Source organism: Microcaecilia unicolor, chromosome 7 (assembly GCF_901765095.1).
Source record: "Microcaecilia unicolor chromosome 7, aMicUni1.1, whole genome shotgun sequence".
Taxonomy (NCBI): Eukaryota; Metazoa; Chordata; class Amphibia; order Gymnophiona; family Siphonopidae; genus Microcaecilia; species Microcaecilia unicolor.
Window position 1 is genome coordinate 89,917,292 of NC_044037.1, and position 15,510 is coordinate 89,932,801.

Below are 15,510 nucleotides of genomic sequence, written 5' to 3' on the forward strand. Positions count from 1 at the left end.
GGCACTAATTAGAATTTATGCTCACAACTCTCTAAGCGTATTCTATAACATGATGCACATAAATTCTAAGTTGCATAGCTGAAAAGGGGGTATGGCCATTGGAATGGGTGTGTCATTGGTGTTTCTAAAATCTATGCGCGTCATAGAATACACCTGGTCTGCATGTTACTTAGGCATCGGCATTTACACCAAGTAAAACATCACGTAAATGGCCATGACTAAATTTAGTTGCGTTGACAGATGCTCAGACTCTATAGACTCTATTCTTTAGACTGCGTGGAAATTTAGGTTTATTCTATAAAGTACATCTTAATTTAGGCGTACTTTATAGAACACACTTAGGCTTTTTTTTCATTTTTGTGCCGATTTTTTAGGCGTGATATAGAGAATCTATGTAGCCCTAAATGTGGAAAGTTGTTAGCAATGCTTTTTTTGTGCTGGTACGGCGTACCGGCACCTTTTTTTTTTTCCTCCCCCGCCCTGTGAGTCCATGTCCCACACGCAGTGCCAGCCCCCATTTCCGGCCGCTGCTGCTTCTCCTGTTGAGCAGCAGCGGCCCCTACACAAAGAAAAAGATTTTTTTAAAAACTTCAAACCTGGCTGAAACGCGGCACCCCGGCACTGTAGACAGCCATTAGGCATTGGCTGTTGCCCCGCAGCCGCTCCTCCTCTTGCCTCTACGTCAGTGCCCCTGGAGGAAGACCCCGGAGGAGCGCAGTGACGTAGAGGCAAGAGGAGGAGCGGCTGCGGGGCAACAGCCAATGCCTAATGGCTGTCTACAGTGCTGGGGTGCCGCGTTTCAGCCAGGTTTCAATTTTTTTTTGTTAATCTTCTTTTTCTTTGTGTAGCGGCCGCTGCTGCTCAACAGGAGAAGCAGCAGCGGCCGGAAATAGGGGCTGGTGCCGCGTGCGTCGCGACTTCGCGCCGTTTGCGCCAAACTTGGCAGGGAGAGGGAATCCAACAGAGGGAAGGATTGGGGAAAGAGAAAAAGAGGGAAACCAACAGAGGGAAGGATTGGGGAGAGAGAGAAAGAGGGAAACCAACAGAGGGAAGGATTGGGGAAAGAGAGAAAGAGGGAACCAACAGATGGAAGGATTGGGGAGAGAGGAGAAAAACAGATGAAGGATTGGGGAGAGAGGGGAAAACAGATGGAAGGATGGGGAGAGAGAGACAGATGGAAGGAGGGAAGAGGACAACAGAGGGAAAGATTGGGGAGAGAGAGAAAGAGGGAAACCAACAGAGGGAAGGATTGGGGAAAGAGAAAAAGAGGGAAACCAACAGAGGGAAGGATTGGGGAGTGAGAGAAAGAGGGAAACCAACAGAGGGAAGGATTGGGGAGAGAGAGAAAGAGGGAAACCAACAGATGGAAGGATTGGGGAGAGAGGAGAAAAAGTGAAAAACAGATGGAAGGATTGGGGAGAGAGGGGAAAACAGATGGAAGGATGGGGAGAGAGAGAAAGAGGGAAAACAACAGAGGGAAAGATTGGGGAGAGAGAGAAAGAGGGAAAACAACAGAGGGAAGGATTGGGGAGAGAGAGAGAGGGAAAAACAGATGGAAGGATGGGGGGAGAGAGAGGGAAAACGGAAGGATAGGGAGAGAAAGAGGGAAGACGCTGGATGGAAGAATGCAGAAAGAAATAGGGGAGACACTGGAAGGATGGGGAGAGAAAGCAGAGCTGCTGGATGGAAAAGGGGAATAGAGAAAGACTGGAGAATAAGAGGAAGGGGCATGGGGAGAACAAGGGTGAGGAAAAGATGAAAAGCCACAGGTGGATGAAGGAAATTAAAGAATGGATAGTAAGAATGAATTAAATCTGGACAGAGAGAGAGCCTGAAAAATATTGAAGAAAGCAAAGAAAAAGGAGACAAAAATGACAAATGGCACAGAAGAGTTAAGCGAAAACAAAGGAAAGGAGAATCACAGACTGGGACCAATATGGAAAGAAAAACAGTCACCAGACAACAAAGGTAGAAAAAAATCATTTTATTTTCATTTTAGTGTTTGTAATATGTCCAATTTGAGAATTTATATTGGCTGTCTTATTTTGCACTGGGTATACTACTACTACTACTTAGCAAATCACGTTATTTTTGTCTCCTATAGTACTGTAATATTTTCAATGATGTCTGTTTATATGCGCCATGGCTGGTATAGGGGGTGTGGTTAATGTGGGTGTGGCTATCATAGGGGTGGAGCCATATGTGGTGACCCCGCCCATAATGAGTACCGGCACCTTTTTTCCTACAAAAAAAGCACTGGTTGTTAGTAAGAAATCTACAGTATAGAGAAGCTTCCAATTTAACCTTGTAAATAGTATGTTAGTGGCCTGCTCATTAATGGAATTTGGTCTTTTTTCCTGTCCCAAAGAGCTGACTCAGGAATGATCTTTACTACAGTATGTGCACACCTACTTTATAAAAATTTACAATTCCTCCATTTCACCTGAGCTACACCCAAAGTAACGACTATGCACAGATCAAGTAAAACTAGGTGCACTCTTTTCACCCACCCACTTTTTACACACATGTCGTCACACAGTTTTATAAATACCCTTTTTCATGTGCAAAGCAGACCTTTTAATCAGGAAAAAAAACTTTATAAAATTATCCCCAGAACAGGCAGTTTTCAAATAGTTTGTATACTTGTGAGGTGCGCACACAAAAAGTATCCATGTTCTTTGTACCTGCTTTGAATGGATGGCTGAGGAATAAAATAGGATATGGATTTGTGAAAATATGTAGCCCCCAATCTAAAGACTGCCCTCTTGAACACAAATCATATCATAAAAATCACCACTTCATTTCTTTCTTCCATTTTGTTTGGTCTAGTTACTATAACTTCCCCCTGCTCACAGATCTACCCTTTTTTACCCTCTCTCTCTTGCCATTCAGCCCAGCCAATGTAGTAACAGACCTTAATCAAGGACCACAGATCATAGTTCCATCTGGAGACTGGAGCCCATTATAAATGTAGCTTTCAACTGGCCACTAGATGTCACCATTGTGCAGTGACCAGAACTACCCTTCCTCTTCCCCCAACTGGTCAGTAAGTAGAATTTGGACTCGGGCTTCATACCCAGATTCCTCATGTGCCACTACCATCAAACCATTGAACCGGACTGATCTATTTATTTATAGTGGACATTTCACCGTGACTAAGAGGTTAAACTTATTTATCAGACAACATATGTCCTGTTTTTATGTTTAAAAAATAATTGTGTATTGCCTGTCAAATGCCCCTTAACCATGTCTGTGGATGATGAGGCAGAAATAGTTTATATTCTGATATCTGTGAAGTAATGTGGAAAGAATACAAATAGATTTATTTATAAGGACTTAACCACCAAAAAGCAGTATATTCCCAAGAGCATCAGTAAAAAAGCCAATTACTTGAAGCAGAACGGCTCACAGATTGTATATAGGCTTTTTATGGATTACCTGTAGATTTCCAGAGAGGTTTATGTCTTTATTGAAGTTAGCAGGGTTCATGGCTATGTTTGTCTTCAACGACTCCAAGACATTGAGGCTCTGTTTTAATTGGAGACAACTGTATCACATGACTAAAATATTGTTGCAAGTAAAACTTCCATCTTGGCAATCAGCAGACTGAGGTTTGACTGCTGTCATAGCAGCCGCCTCCACAAACCATCTACCACTGTGTGCAGCAGTTAATTAAAAGTATTTGCTGTAAGAAAAAAAGTATAGGTTTTTGCTTTCTTTTCTTAAGCATCCCAGATTTTTATTGCAAAGCTTCTCAAAAGAAATACGGGTATTATATTAATAATATGTGTATTAATACTCAATGCATATTTATCTCTGCGTGTATACATAGAGAGAGAGAGAGAGAGAGAGAGATGAAATGTCTTTAGTAATCCATATCAATCTGGAGTGATCCTCACTGGATTATCCTATGTTGCTTGGCAGATTGGGGGCATACCTTCAGGGAGGTAACACAGATGTGCAGGGTTCTTCTCTCTGGATACAGTATTTGAGTCCAGGTCAGGACCAGAATACCCGGGAGACGCTGGCAAATTAATCCCACTTTTTACTCTTTACCAGCATTCAGTAACTCAGTCCAGGCCACAAACGGGGTTCAGAACCAAAGAATCTGCTATAAATAGCCTTCAAGTAAAAAGGACAAACTTCACAACATTACCAATAGGGATAAGAAGAGTACAGTTAATAACATCAGGCACTTCTAGTCATTCAATTCTCCCAGGTCTTTCAAATCCCAAGAGACTCCTACCTATCAGAGCTGGATTGGACTCAGCTGTGGTCACAGATTCTAACCATTAGTAAATGGGCACCTTGGTAGCAATAGAAGAGGTAGAATTAAATGGCCCCCTTGGTAGTGGAAGAGGCGTGCAAGATGGGATAAGGTAGAGTAATACCAACACAGTCAAGGCTTGAATCTTTCTGTCCTAGGTACTCATCTGAAGCAAACTTTTTATTTTGCAACACAAACAAACAAAACCACAGATGCTGTAGGGAGAAAAGAGGCACTTTGTTATTGCACCAAGGAAAAAAATATAAATACATACAGTGGGGGAAATAAGTATTTGATCCCTTGCTGATTTTGTAAGTTTGCCCACTGACAAAGACATGAGCAGCCCATAATTGAAGGGTAGGTTATTGGTAACAGTGAGAGATAGCACATCACAAATTAAATCCGGAAAATCACATTGTGGAAAGTATATGAATTTATTTGCATTCTGCAGAGGGAAATAAGTATTTGATCCCCCACCAACCAGTAAGAGATCTGGCCCCTACAGACCAGGTAGATGCTCCAAATCAACTCGTTACCTGCATGACAGACAGCTGTCGGCAATGGTCACCTGTATGAAAGACACCTGTCCACAGACTCAGTGAATCAGTCAGACTCTAACCTCTACAAAATGGCCAAGAGCAAGGAGCTGTCTAAGGATGTCAGGGACAAGATCATACACCTGCACAAGGCTGGAATGGGCTACAAAACCATCAGTAAGACGCTGGGCGAGAAGGAGACAACTGTTGGTGCCATAGTAAGAAAATGGAAGAAGTACAAAATGACTGTCAATCGACAAAGATCTGGGGCTCCACGCAAAATCTCACCTCGTGGGGTATCCTTGATCATGAGGAAGGTTAGAAATCAGCCTACAACTACAAGGGGGGAACTTGTCAATGATCTCAAGGCAGCTGGGACCACTGTCACCACGAAAACCATTGGTAACACATTACGACATAACGGATTGCAATCCTGCAGTGCCCGCAAGGTCGCCCCGGCTCCGGAAGGCACATGTGACGGCCCGTCTGAAGTTTGCCAGTGAACACCTGGATGATGCCAAGAGTGATTGGGAGAAGGTGCTGTGGTCAGATGAGACAAAAATTGAGCTCTTTGGCATGAACTCAACTCGCCGTGTTTGGAGGAAGAGAAATGCTGCCTATGACCCAAAGAACACCGTCCCCACTGTCAAGCATGGAGGTGGAAATGTTATGTTTTGGGGGTGTTTCTCTGCTAAGGGCACAGGACTACTTCACCGCATCAATGGGAGAATGGATGGGGCCATGTACCGTACAATTCTGAGTGACAACCTCCTTCCCTCCGCCAGGGCCTTAAAAATGGGTCGTGGCTGGGTCTTCCAGCACGACAATGACCCAAAACATACAGCCAAGGCAACAAAGGAGTGGCTCAGGAAGAAGCACATTAGGGTCATGGAGTGGCCTAGCCAGTCACCAGACCTTAATCCCATTGAAAACTTATGGAGGGAGCTGAAGCTGCGAGTTGCCAAGCGACAGCCCAGAACTCTTAATGATTTAGAGATGATCTGCAAAGAGGAGTGGACCAAAATTCCTCCTGACATGTGTGCAAACCTCATCATCAACTACAGAAGACGTCTGACCGCTGTGCTTGCCAACAAGGGTTTTGCCACCAAGTATTAGGTCTTGTTTGCCAGAGGGATCAAATACTTATTTCCCTCTGCAGAATGCAAATAAATTCATATACTTTCCACAATGTGATTTTCCGGATTTAATTTGTGATGTGCTATCTCTCACTGTTACCAATAACCTACCCTTCAATTATGGGCTGCTCATGTCTTTGTCAGTGGGCAAACTTACAAAATCAGCAAGGGATCAAATACTTATTTCCCCCACTGTATATTTCATGATTGTTTATTTCCTGTTGGGGAGCCAGTCATCATCAGACAATAGTGTCAAGTGCTTTCTTTTTTACAGTAGCAAAGTACATACTATCAGGCTTATTTTCAAAGGAGAAGGGCGCCCATCTTTCGACACAAATCGGAAGATGGGCATTCTTCTCCCAGGGTCGCCCAAATCAGCATAATCGAAAGCCGATGTTGGGCATCCTCAACTGCTTTCCGTGGCGGGGATGACCAAAGTTCACGGGGGCGTGTTGAAAGCATAGCGAAGGCGGGACTTGGGCATGCCTAACACATGGGCGTCCTCGACCGATCATGGAAAAAAGAAGGGCGTCCCTGACGAGCACTTGGGCAACTTTACTTGGTCCATTTTTTCTTACGACCAAGCCTCAGAAAGGTGCCCGAACTGACCAGATGACCACCGGAGGGAATCGGGGATGACCTCCCCTTACTCCCCCAGTGGTCACTAACCCCCTCCCACCCTCAAAAAAAACCTTTTTAAATAATTTTTGCCAGCCTCTAAGCCAGCCTCAAATGTCATACCCAGCTCCCTGACAGCAGTATGCAGGTCCCTGGAGCAGCTTTAGTGGGTGCAGTGCACTTCAGGCAGGGGAACCCAGACCCACCCCCCCACACACACACCTGTTACATTTGTGGAGGAAATAGCGAGTCCTCCAAAGCCCACCACAAACCTACTGTACCCACATCTAGGTGCCCCCCCTTCACCCATAAGGGCTATGGTAGTGGTGTACAGATTGCATCATATTTGGAAACCTCACATAGTTTGCATGATTTTCAATTTGGATTCAGGGCTATGCATAGCATGGAGTCATTACTGTTACTCTTGGTATTCAGTCAGGGAGTCCATTCTGTCATGCTCCATTTTGATATTTCTGGAGCGTTTGATACAGTGAACCATGAACTTCTGCTGTGTAAATTGAGCGAGTATAGAATATCTGGAGCAGTTTATAAATGGATAGAAGGTTTTTTTTAAAAAAATCATATTATGTTAAGAAGAATAAAATCTTCTTTTTTACTTGGAGAACAGGTTTTGGTGTCCTGCAAGGTTCACCATTATCTCTGATATTATTCAATGTATTTATGAGCTCATTAGGATCAGATACATCACATTATTTTGGCTGTTCATATGCAGATTACATATTTGTGTTGATCCTCCATTACATCAAATATTTTGACACTACAAACTTCTATTTCTGACTGCATATCCTGAATTTATTCTTGGCTCAATCAACATCTGTTAAAGCTTAACGCAGTTCAGATAAAATCACTGTATTTTTCCAATAATGTGTCATTGGTCCCTTGTACATTTCAATTGCTTCAGGAGAACAGCTGTCATTTGAAAAATCCTCTAAGGTTTTGGGGAATATATTAGACACCCAATTAACGATGAACTCTCAAATAAATTATTTGAGTAAAAAGATTTTTTTTAAATTGCAACAATTGAGAACAATCAGATCACTCTTTTTTTACAGAACACTTTTGTATGCTGGTGCAGGCTATTGTTTTGTCTCAGTTGGAATATTGTAGTGTTCTGTATGCTGGATTAAATTTAAAACTTGTTAATAAATTGTAGTTGCTGCAAAATACTGCAGCTAAAATGGTTTATGGTCTTTCCCATTATGATCATATGACACTTTTACTCAAAACCTTCACTGGCTACCAGTTTCTGCGCAAATCAATTTTAAGACTGCTTGTACTGTGTTTAACATCTTACAGGGGAATTGTTCTTCTCCCGCTGCTAATAGTTTATCCAGCCTTTCGGATAAGCTATTAGCTTCTGCTCTACTCTTTTACTGGGGTTTCCGTCTGTTAAAGTTTGTTACAAAAATGTCCTTGATGGCTCTTTGTTTATCAAGCTAGCAAATTGCGGAATCCTATACCTGAACAAATTTGAACGCTTTTTGGATATTTACAGTTTTGTAAAGGGTTGAAGACATATCTTTTTAGTAAATATTTGGATAAATAATATAGTAGGGCTATCAGTATCTTTAATTGTGCATTTTGAATTTTATGTAACCCGCTTAGATTCGTTATTGATTGTAGCAGGATATAAATATCCAGAATAGAATAGAATTAAAGGCAGGTTGCAGGCAGGGTATGCGATTCGCTACCACTGCCAGCAACCACTAGAAGGAAGAACAATTCTAAGATAGCCCGAGGGAGGGGTTGAGAGAGAAAAGGAATTGCTGTCTGGTCTGCCTTCAACCCAGATAAGTGCAGCTTGTTTGAGAGGGGGGCAGTGCCCTCCCCCATGCCCATGATCCCCCAGCCACTTCCCACAATGGATGCAGAGCAGAGCTAGAACATTTACCCATAGAATGTATCGTACAAAAATACAATTTCTGATTCTAGCGTTATCTTAGTAACATGAACATAAAACCTGCCAGTAACAGGCATATTGTGAATTAATACAAAGCTTTACAGGAAAGTCATTCAAGACCTGGAGCAAATTTACCTTTACAGCACTAATTTTCAAAACTTGCACTATAAGGACCTTGCATGGGAAAGGCCGCAGCTTAAATATTACAGGGAGCACTACAACATTAGTGCACTTGTTATGAAAACTGAACTAACCAGATTACTGTACATTCATGCATAGATACCGCATGCTCAGTTGCACATGCAGAACATAGATAGATCCCCACCAAGTAAAAATAAGCGACCACAAACTGAAAATAGAAATATGCAGACTCTGCATGTGGTACAGCATTAAAGAAATAGAAAGAGCTATACCATATTTCCCCCTGTCCATAAGGGCTAGTGAGAGGAGGGTGCAACCAGGGCAATTGCCCTGGGCTCACATGACAGAAAGGACCTCAAGTCTGCCTGAAACTGAAGAAGCCATAGCCCACAAGTGGGCTTTGAGAGTTCACTCCCAAATTTCTGCTCTGGGCTCCAGCTAGGTCTAACATTGGCCCTATCAGACATATGTTCCAAAAACTGACATTTTCTAATCTCTAAACAGAAAATCATGCTGGATTAGACCAAAAGTCCATATAGCCCAGAATCCTGCTTCCTTTGTTGTCTGGCCATTTTATTTTTCCAATTATGTTAGTCTCAGGCTCTGTTTCTGTTTTCCTTTGTCTTCTCTTATCTCTCTAGGATTTCCTGTCTGGCATTTGCCATTTCTTCTTCTCCTCCTCCTGTCTTCACTTCTTCTCCTACATTAATTTCTAACACTGGCTCTTCCTCTCAGCTTTCTTTCATCATTTTTCTGCTTTTCACTCCAGATTTCACTCATCTTCCTTAGCAACTAGTCTTCAGTATCTTTTTTTTTTTGTAACTGGATCTACCTACAAGCTTTCTATCTTTTTCCCTCATCCAGCTCTGCTTTCGCTATCTCTCCCTCTTCCCCCAATCTCTCACTAATTGCCCCTTCCCTCTACTCCCCTTGTGACCAGCTTTTCCCCTCTCTCCTTTGCCTGGTGTCCAGCTCCCCATTTCTCTTCTCCATCCAATGTCCTATATCCGTCATCTCTTCTCTCTCCCTAATTCTCTCTACCCCATGTCCAGCATCCTCTCTGTCTCTCTTGCTCCTCTCATCTCAAGCACCTTCTCTCTGTCTCTCTAGCCCCACCCTATATTCAGCATCCTGTTTCCCTAGGCCTATCCCCTATGACCAGCCTCCTCTCTATGTCTTTCTAGTCCTCCCTGCTCAGGTGGTCCAGTATCCCACTCTTCCATCTTTGCTCATACAGCCCCATCATGTTCAGCACATGCCCTCTAAACCTTCCTTCCTCAAGTCCACCATCTTCCCCTTCTGTGTTTCTATGTCCCATCACATGGTCCCATCATATCCAGCATTTCCATTCCCCCCACCCCCAAAGTACAGCATCTTCCTTTCTTGCCAACTGAAGTGCCTCAGGTCTGACCCTGCAACAGCCACATTAAAACTGAAAACACCAATGCCGGTCCTACCCCCTCCAACCCAGATCTCTATCTATGGGAACAGGACCAGTATCACTGTTAGTGCACATGTGCTAAAGGCAGGTCTCATGAGTCTTTTCAGTTTTAAAGTGGCTGATGTAGGTTTGTACCTGGGATGCTTCAGCTGGCAAGAAAGGGAGTACAGATGCCGCATAAAGCTGCCCCTGAGCTCTGCAACGGTCAGCAGAAAACTGGCATTTACATTGGCTGGTTTGTTGTCCAGTGGACCACCGGCTTTCTATTTTAAAAATCCACCAGACCAGCCGTATACTGGCTGTTGGCAACCTTACAACCCTTTTGTGCTCTGTACCATATATATTCTGAACTCCCCAATCACACACAGACTTTATTATAACTGTGATTTCTATGAATACCATTCTTGTGCTTTCTGGAGTATGATCCTCAAATCTTTGCTCAAATGTAAGTAACTAGATTAAGAGAAGGAACAGTACTCGATGCCTAGAATTGCCTTTCCCCTGGTCAGCTCTATTTTTTGTCATATAAAAGGATGTGTTACTGTTACCTTGGGCATCACAAATTTGAAGGAATCTCATTATCGTAGTTATACCTTTCATCTGTTAACTCCACCCTCAATTTTTACACTAACAAACTGAGTTTTGGTATCGAGAGTTTTGTATAACAATAATTCTAATTGCATAGACAGAGTTGTGCAAGATAATTTACATGGTTATAGTATCCTGTTCAACTTTAGCATGGGATGATTAAGGGTCTTGACAAAGGTTGTGTAGTAAGTGGTGGATGGGGGATATGTACCTTGTACTTTGACCAAACAGATACTCTTCTCCGTCACTATATCGTGGGATTGATTGTATACTTTAGTTTTAAAATGTAAGCCACATTGACACAAACTTTGTTTGGATAGTGTGGAGTTTAAAATCTAATAAATGGAAATGAAGCCAGGTTTTCTGGATTTGCAGCTGAGTTCTGCAACCACTTTACTACCTTAACACCTCTTCTGTTTGCTTATTGCACAGGTCAGCCATTTAAACTTGACCCTAAAATGGCTCACAAGAAGCTTAAGATCTCCAACGATGGAATGCAGATGGAAAAAGAGGAGAGCTCACTGAAGAAGAGCCATACCCCGGAGAGGTTTAGTGGGACTGGTTGCTATGGTGCAGCAGCAAACATTTTCATTGACAGCGGGTGCCATTACTGGGAAGTCGTTTTGGGCAACTCTTCATGGTAAGCAAATGGTTCAATGTCAATGCAATACTTCTAAACTGCTGTTTCCCCTAAACTAGTGTTCAACACAGCGTACAGTTAAAACGTAGCATTACAGAGCTTACACAAATAACGATAAAGATTTCACACATTATTTTAGCATAGTAAATCAAGAGGAAATTAACCCTTATTCGAAAAGGTATGTTTTCAACATCTTCCGAAAGTTCACATAGTTCAGCTCTTCATGAATAACCAATGGAAGAGAGTTCCATTCAGGAATAGCAATGACAGAAAAGATGGCATTTATTATTCTCAAAAAACGTATTTTTGCTAAAAGAAGGGAGACAAAGAATAAGCTTATCCTGCAACTTAATAGATTGCCCAAATAAATTTTTAGAAATCATGTTCATTAGCAACTGAGAAGTAGAGCCTTAGATAATATGATGTAATAAGCAAAGTGCCTTGAACTAGATACGTTCAGCTACTAACTGTATCTTAGAAGGCTAAAGACCTGCTGTGTGAAGGGTTTTCTCTCATGTTGTGTCTAAGGGAAATAAGGTTTTAAATTCTTCTACATGTTACTTGCCTTCCTAATAAACATTTGCTGCTCTAGTTATCTTCTAGACTTAATACCAGTGTTGGGCAGTATTTTCATTACTTTGAGTCTTAAGTAACTTGCACTTTTCGTACAAGTTAACATGTAAGGTATCTCAAGTAATATGTACCTGTATGTAAATTATCAAAATACAGCAGCGCGTTTGATCTATAGGTCTTCCAAATTTGAAAGAGTCACCCCATTATTTCTAAAACTTCATTGGCTTCCAGTTAAGGCACATACCATATTTAAAATATGTTCTTTAACTTATTTAATTCTTCATGGGTTAGCCCCAACCTATATGTCTAATCTTATTGACTTACCACTCAGGGATTGTGAGAGATCCCATCTGACTTTTCGTTATCCACTTTCAAAGGAAGTAAAATATAAAGTGATGTTCTCGGGTCATTTTTCCTATCAGTCCACATTCTGGTGGAGCTCTCTACCAGCGGTTATAAGGTAGTCATCTAATTGGAACAATTTTTTTTAATGCTTAAAACTTATCTTTTTGGATGTATTCTTCCTAGGACAGCACAGATTCTTGTTTGTGAACCACACAGAACTCTGTGGGAAAAGTGCGGGATAGAAGTTCCATTTGTAATTGTAATTTTACTACTGTGGAAAAGGCATGAGAGAAATCATAACAATAATAATAGTAATGAATAGAAACAACAAAACTGTGTTTTAAAACTTTTTTTACACTTTATTAATTTATATTATGCCTATTAACTAGGCAGATTCCATAAAACATACATAATCATCATAAAACACAATCACTACAAAACAAACATATAGCCCAATGCTGCTTTCTGCTTACTCATCCCTAAACATTCAGATTGGTTGTACATACTACCCTGCCTCAAAACAAGTGTGTTTTTAATAATTTCTTAAATTAGGTAGACTTTTTCTATCTTACCACTTTATGGTGGTTCTTACATCAGATGAATATCCAGTATGATATGGCTAAAGGTGCTAAGGAAAGGTTTTTTTGTCTCTAAATGCCTTTCTGGGCTAATCTATTAGTCCAGAGGCATTTCTAATGGAAGCAGTTTTGAGTTCAGTTTTGTCTTATGAGGTGGCAGTTGTTTGGTGATGAAGTGGAATCAACATCTACAACTCCCTGGGAGGAGAGAGTCCCAGTTGTTGCTCAACACCTACATTGACTGGTTCCAGGCTGTTACTGTGATGGCTGTGCTGGTTGAAAGGGAAAGGGGACTTGATATATTGCCTTTCGGTGGTTTTTGCAACTACATTCAAAGCAGTTTACATAGTATATATACAGGTACTTATTTGTACCTGTGGCAATGGAGGGTTAAGTGACTTGCCAGGAGTCACAAGGAGCTGCAGTGGGAATTGAACCCAGTTTCCCAGGATCAAAGTCCACTGCACTAACCACTAGGCTACTCCATCAGAAGAGGAGAATTCAAAATAAGGAAAACTTGGGTAGTTGTAAAAAAAAAGATCGTGGTACTTTCACCTCATTACAAATCGAAAGAACAAGATGAAAACTGTGCTATTAAGTTAAAATATATCCTCCCACTATGTAGCCTGCTGTTTTCAGCATTTTCTAAAATGCCAGCCACCATAGATTTTTGTATGCTGGGATATTTAGTACCGACTGTACTCAGATACCAGTGCTGAATATCCTGTTATAAAGTAGCCGGATACTGGTACCTGGATAAATTTATGACAGCCTTTTGCTGTCCTGATTTTATCCAGTTGGTTGCCTGGTTAGCAAACTGAATACTGCCACTAACTGGGTAACCACCAGTTCTGCTGTATCTCCAGTCCTGCACCGCCGTGGCGTCGTCCAAACAGCGTCACAGCAGTCAGTGGTAATTTTCAGCAACATTATCCAGATAATGCCACAGAAAATCCATGGCTGGCCCCAGGGAGCGAAACTTGTCCAGATAGGAGCACTCCTACCCGGATAAGTGTTGCTGATTATCAATCCCTGTGCTTTTCTTTTCCTTTTCTTTTTTACTTTTCAGGCAGTATCTTTACCTCTTACACATTATCCTCCAGATTCTATATATGGCACCCAACCCAAAAGGGCCATGGGAGGAGCATGGGCGTGTCGGGGGCGTTCCTAAAATTTGCACGCGGTGTTATAGAATACCACAGATGTGCACCTACATTACGCGCCAAGAATTACACCTGGTTTCAGCAGGCATAAGTCCTGGCACCCATACATCCACTTGATCCCTCATCCCGCAATCCAGTCTATCATACACTTATCCACGGAACTATGTACACCATATGTCTTTGTCTAACACTACCCTTTAGCTTCCCATTGTCCCCTTCCAATTATTTCTATGTTGATGTCCCATTGTCATATTCCTAATTTGATATTTGAATGTCTCGTATAACTTTGCACAATGTAATCCATAACCAAATTGTAACAAATGTATTTCTATTATTCATATCCTATTGTAAGCCACACTGAGCCCGCAAAAAGGTGGGAAAATGTGGGATATAAATGCAATAAATAATAATAAATAATAATATTTGGCAGTCAGTAGTATTGTATAATGGGTGCTCATCTTTGAGGGCCCATTAGAGAATTGTGTTGAGCGCCAATGTTTTTTGGTGCCAATCTTTGAGTGTCATTTACTGAATCTAGCCCTATGTGTTAGTTTTTTCCAGAAAATAGATTTCTGTATTGATGGGCCCTGCTTTTGTCCTCTTTGCTCCTCTGCTGTGCAATTCCCGCACAAAAGAAAAGAACACAGGCCGTCTTTCTTGCATTTTCTTGATGCTTCTGAATATAGAATTTCATTGAACAGCAAAATACAGGTTCCATTTGTGCAAACATGCACAGCTCACGTTCCTAGAGTTGAAGATTTCTGTGGAAATCTGGGCTACTCCCATACAAAGCAATAGACCTTCTTGGAGTCGAGGGGTGGGGGTGGGGGGAGAAAGGGAGGGGAATTTGTGAATCACTTGTGCAGACCTGAAACTCTTTGTGATTAGGATTACCTGAAACCAACAATCTGGCTCTTTCAGCCTGTTAGTATTTCATGCGTGTGTGTGTTTTGTTTTGCTTTTTTAAATTTCATGCCATGACATTCTATTTTTCTGCATACATTGAAAAAAATATCCCAGCTACAAATACTTGTGCATAATTGCTTCTGCCCTCATTTTCTGGTTAAACACAAAGTCATTTGAAAATGAGCCCACCATGAGAGACACCACACAAAGCTCAGGCCCTGTTTTACAGTCCTTCCCTGTCTCTCAGAGACCACATTCTGAGGCATGGTGCATGTGTGGCACTCAATCCAGGACCCGTCATAGTCTCCTTCCCGTACATGAAGGATGCTAGTGGCCATTCAATGCTACTATTAGTCTGGAGATGTTAATGCCCTTCTGGATCTCATTGAGCCTCACTCATAGAAAGATGCAGTCAGAAATGTACAATAGGACGTGTTCACTGAAGTGGGGATGTTACATGGCGCTCTTCCTGCCCATGGTTCCAATTCAGTCTCTCTGAATCTTCCTATAGACTGTGCATTTACAAACTGAAACACATGTGTCTTCATATTCTCTACAGCATCCTCATGTGCCTACACCTGTGACTGGTCCACCCTAGCCTGGAACTCCATGGGAGTGGGCTGCATTTTGCCAAAGACCCAAATCTCCACCAGACAT

The 15,510-nt window shown here is 41.9% G+C and overlaps 1 protein-coding gene across 1 annotated transcript in view; it reads left to right on the plus strand.

Moving 5' to 3' along the window:
- MID2 (midline 2) overlaps nucleotides 1–15,510 on the plus strand; it is a 721,370-nt gene that overhangs the window by 672,285 nt on the left and 33,575 nt on the right. The window contains exon 9 of the mRNA XM_030209458.1: nucleotides 11,081–11,288. Coding sequence (XP_030065318.1) covers nucleotides 11,081–11,288 — 208 coding nt within the window. The remainder of the gene's footprint in view (nucleotides 1–11,080; nucleotides 11,289–15,510) is intronic.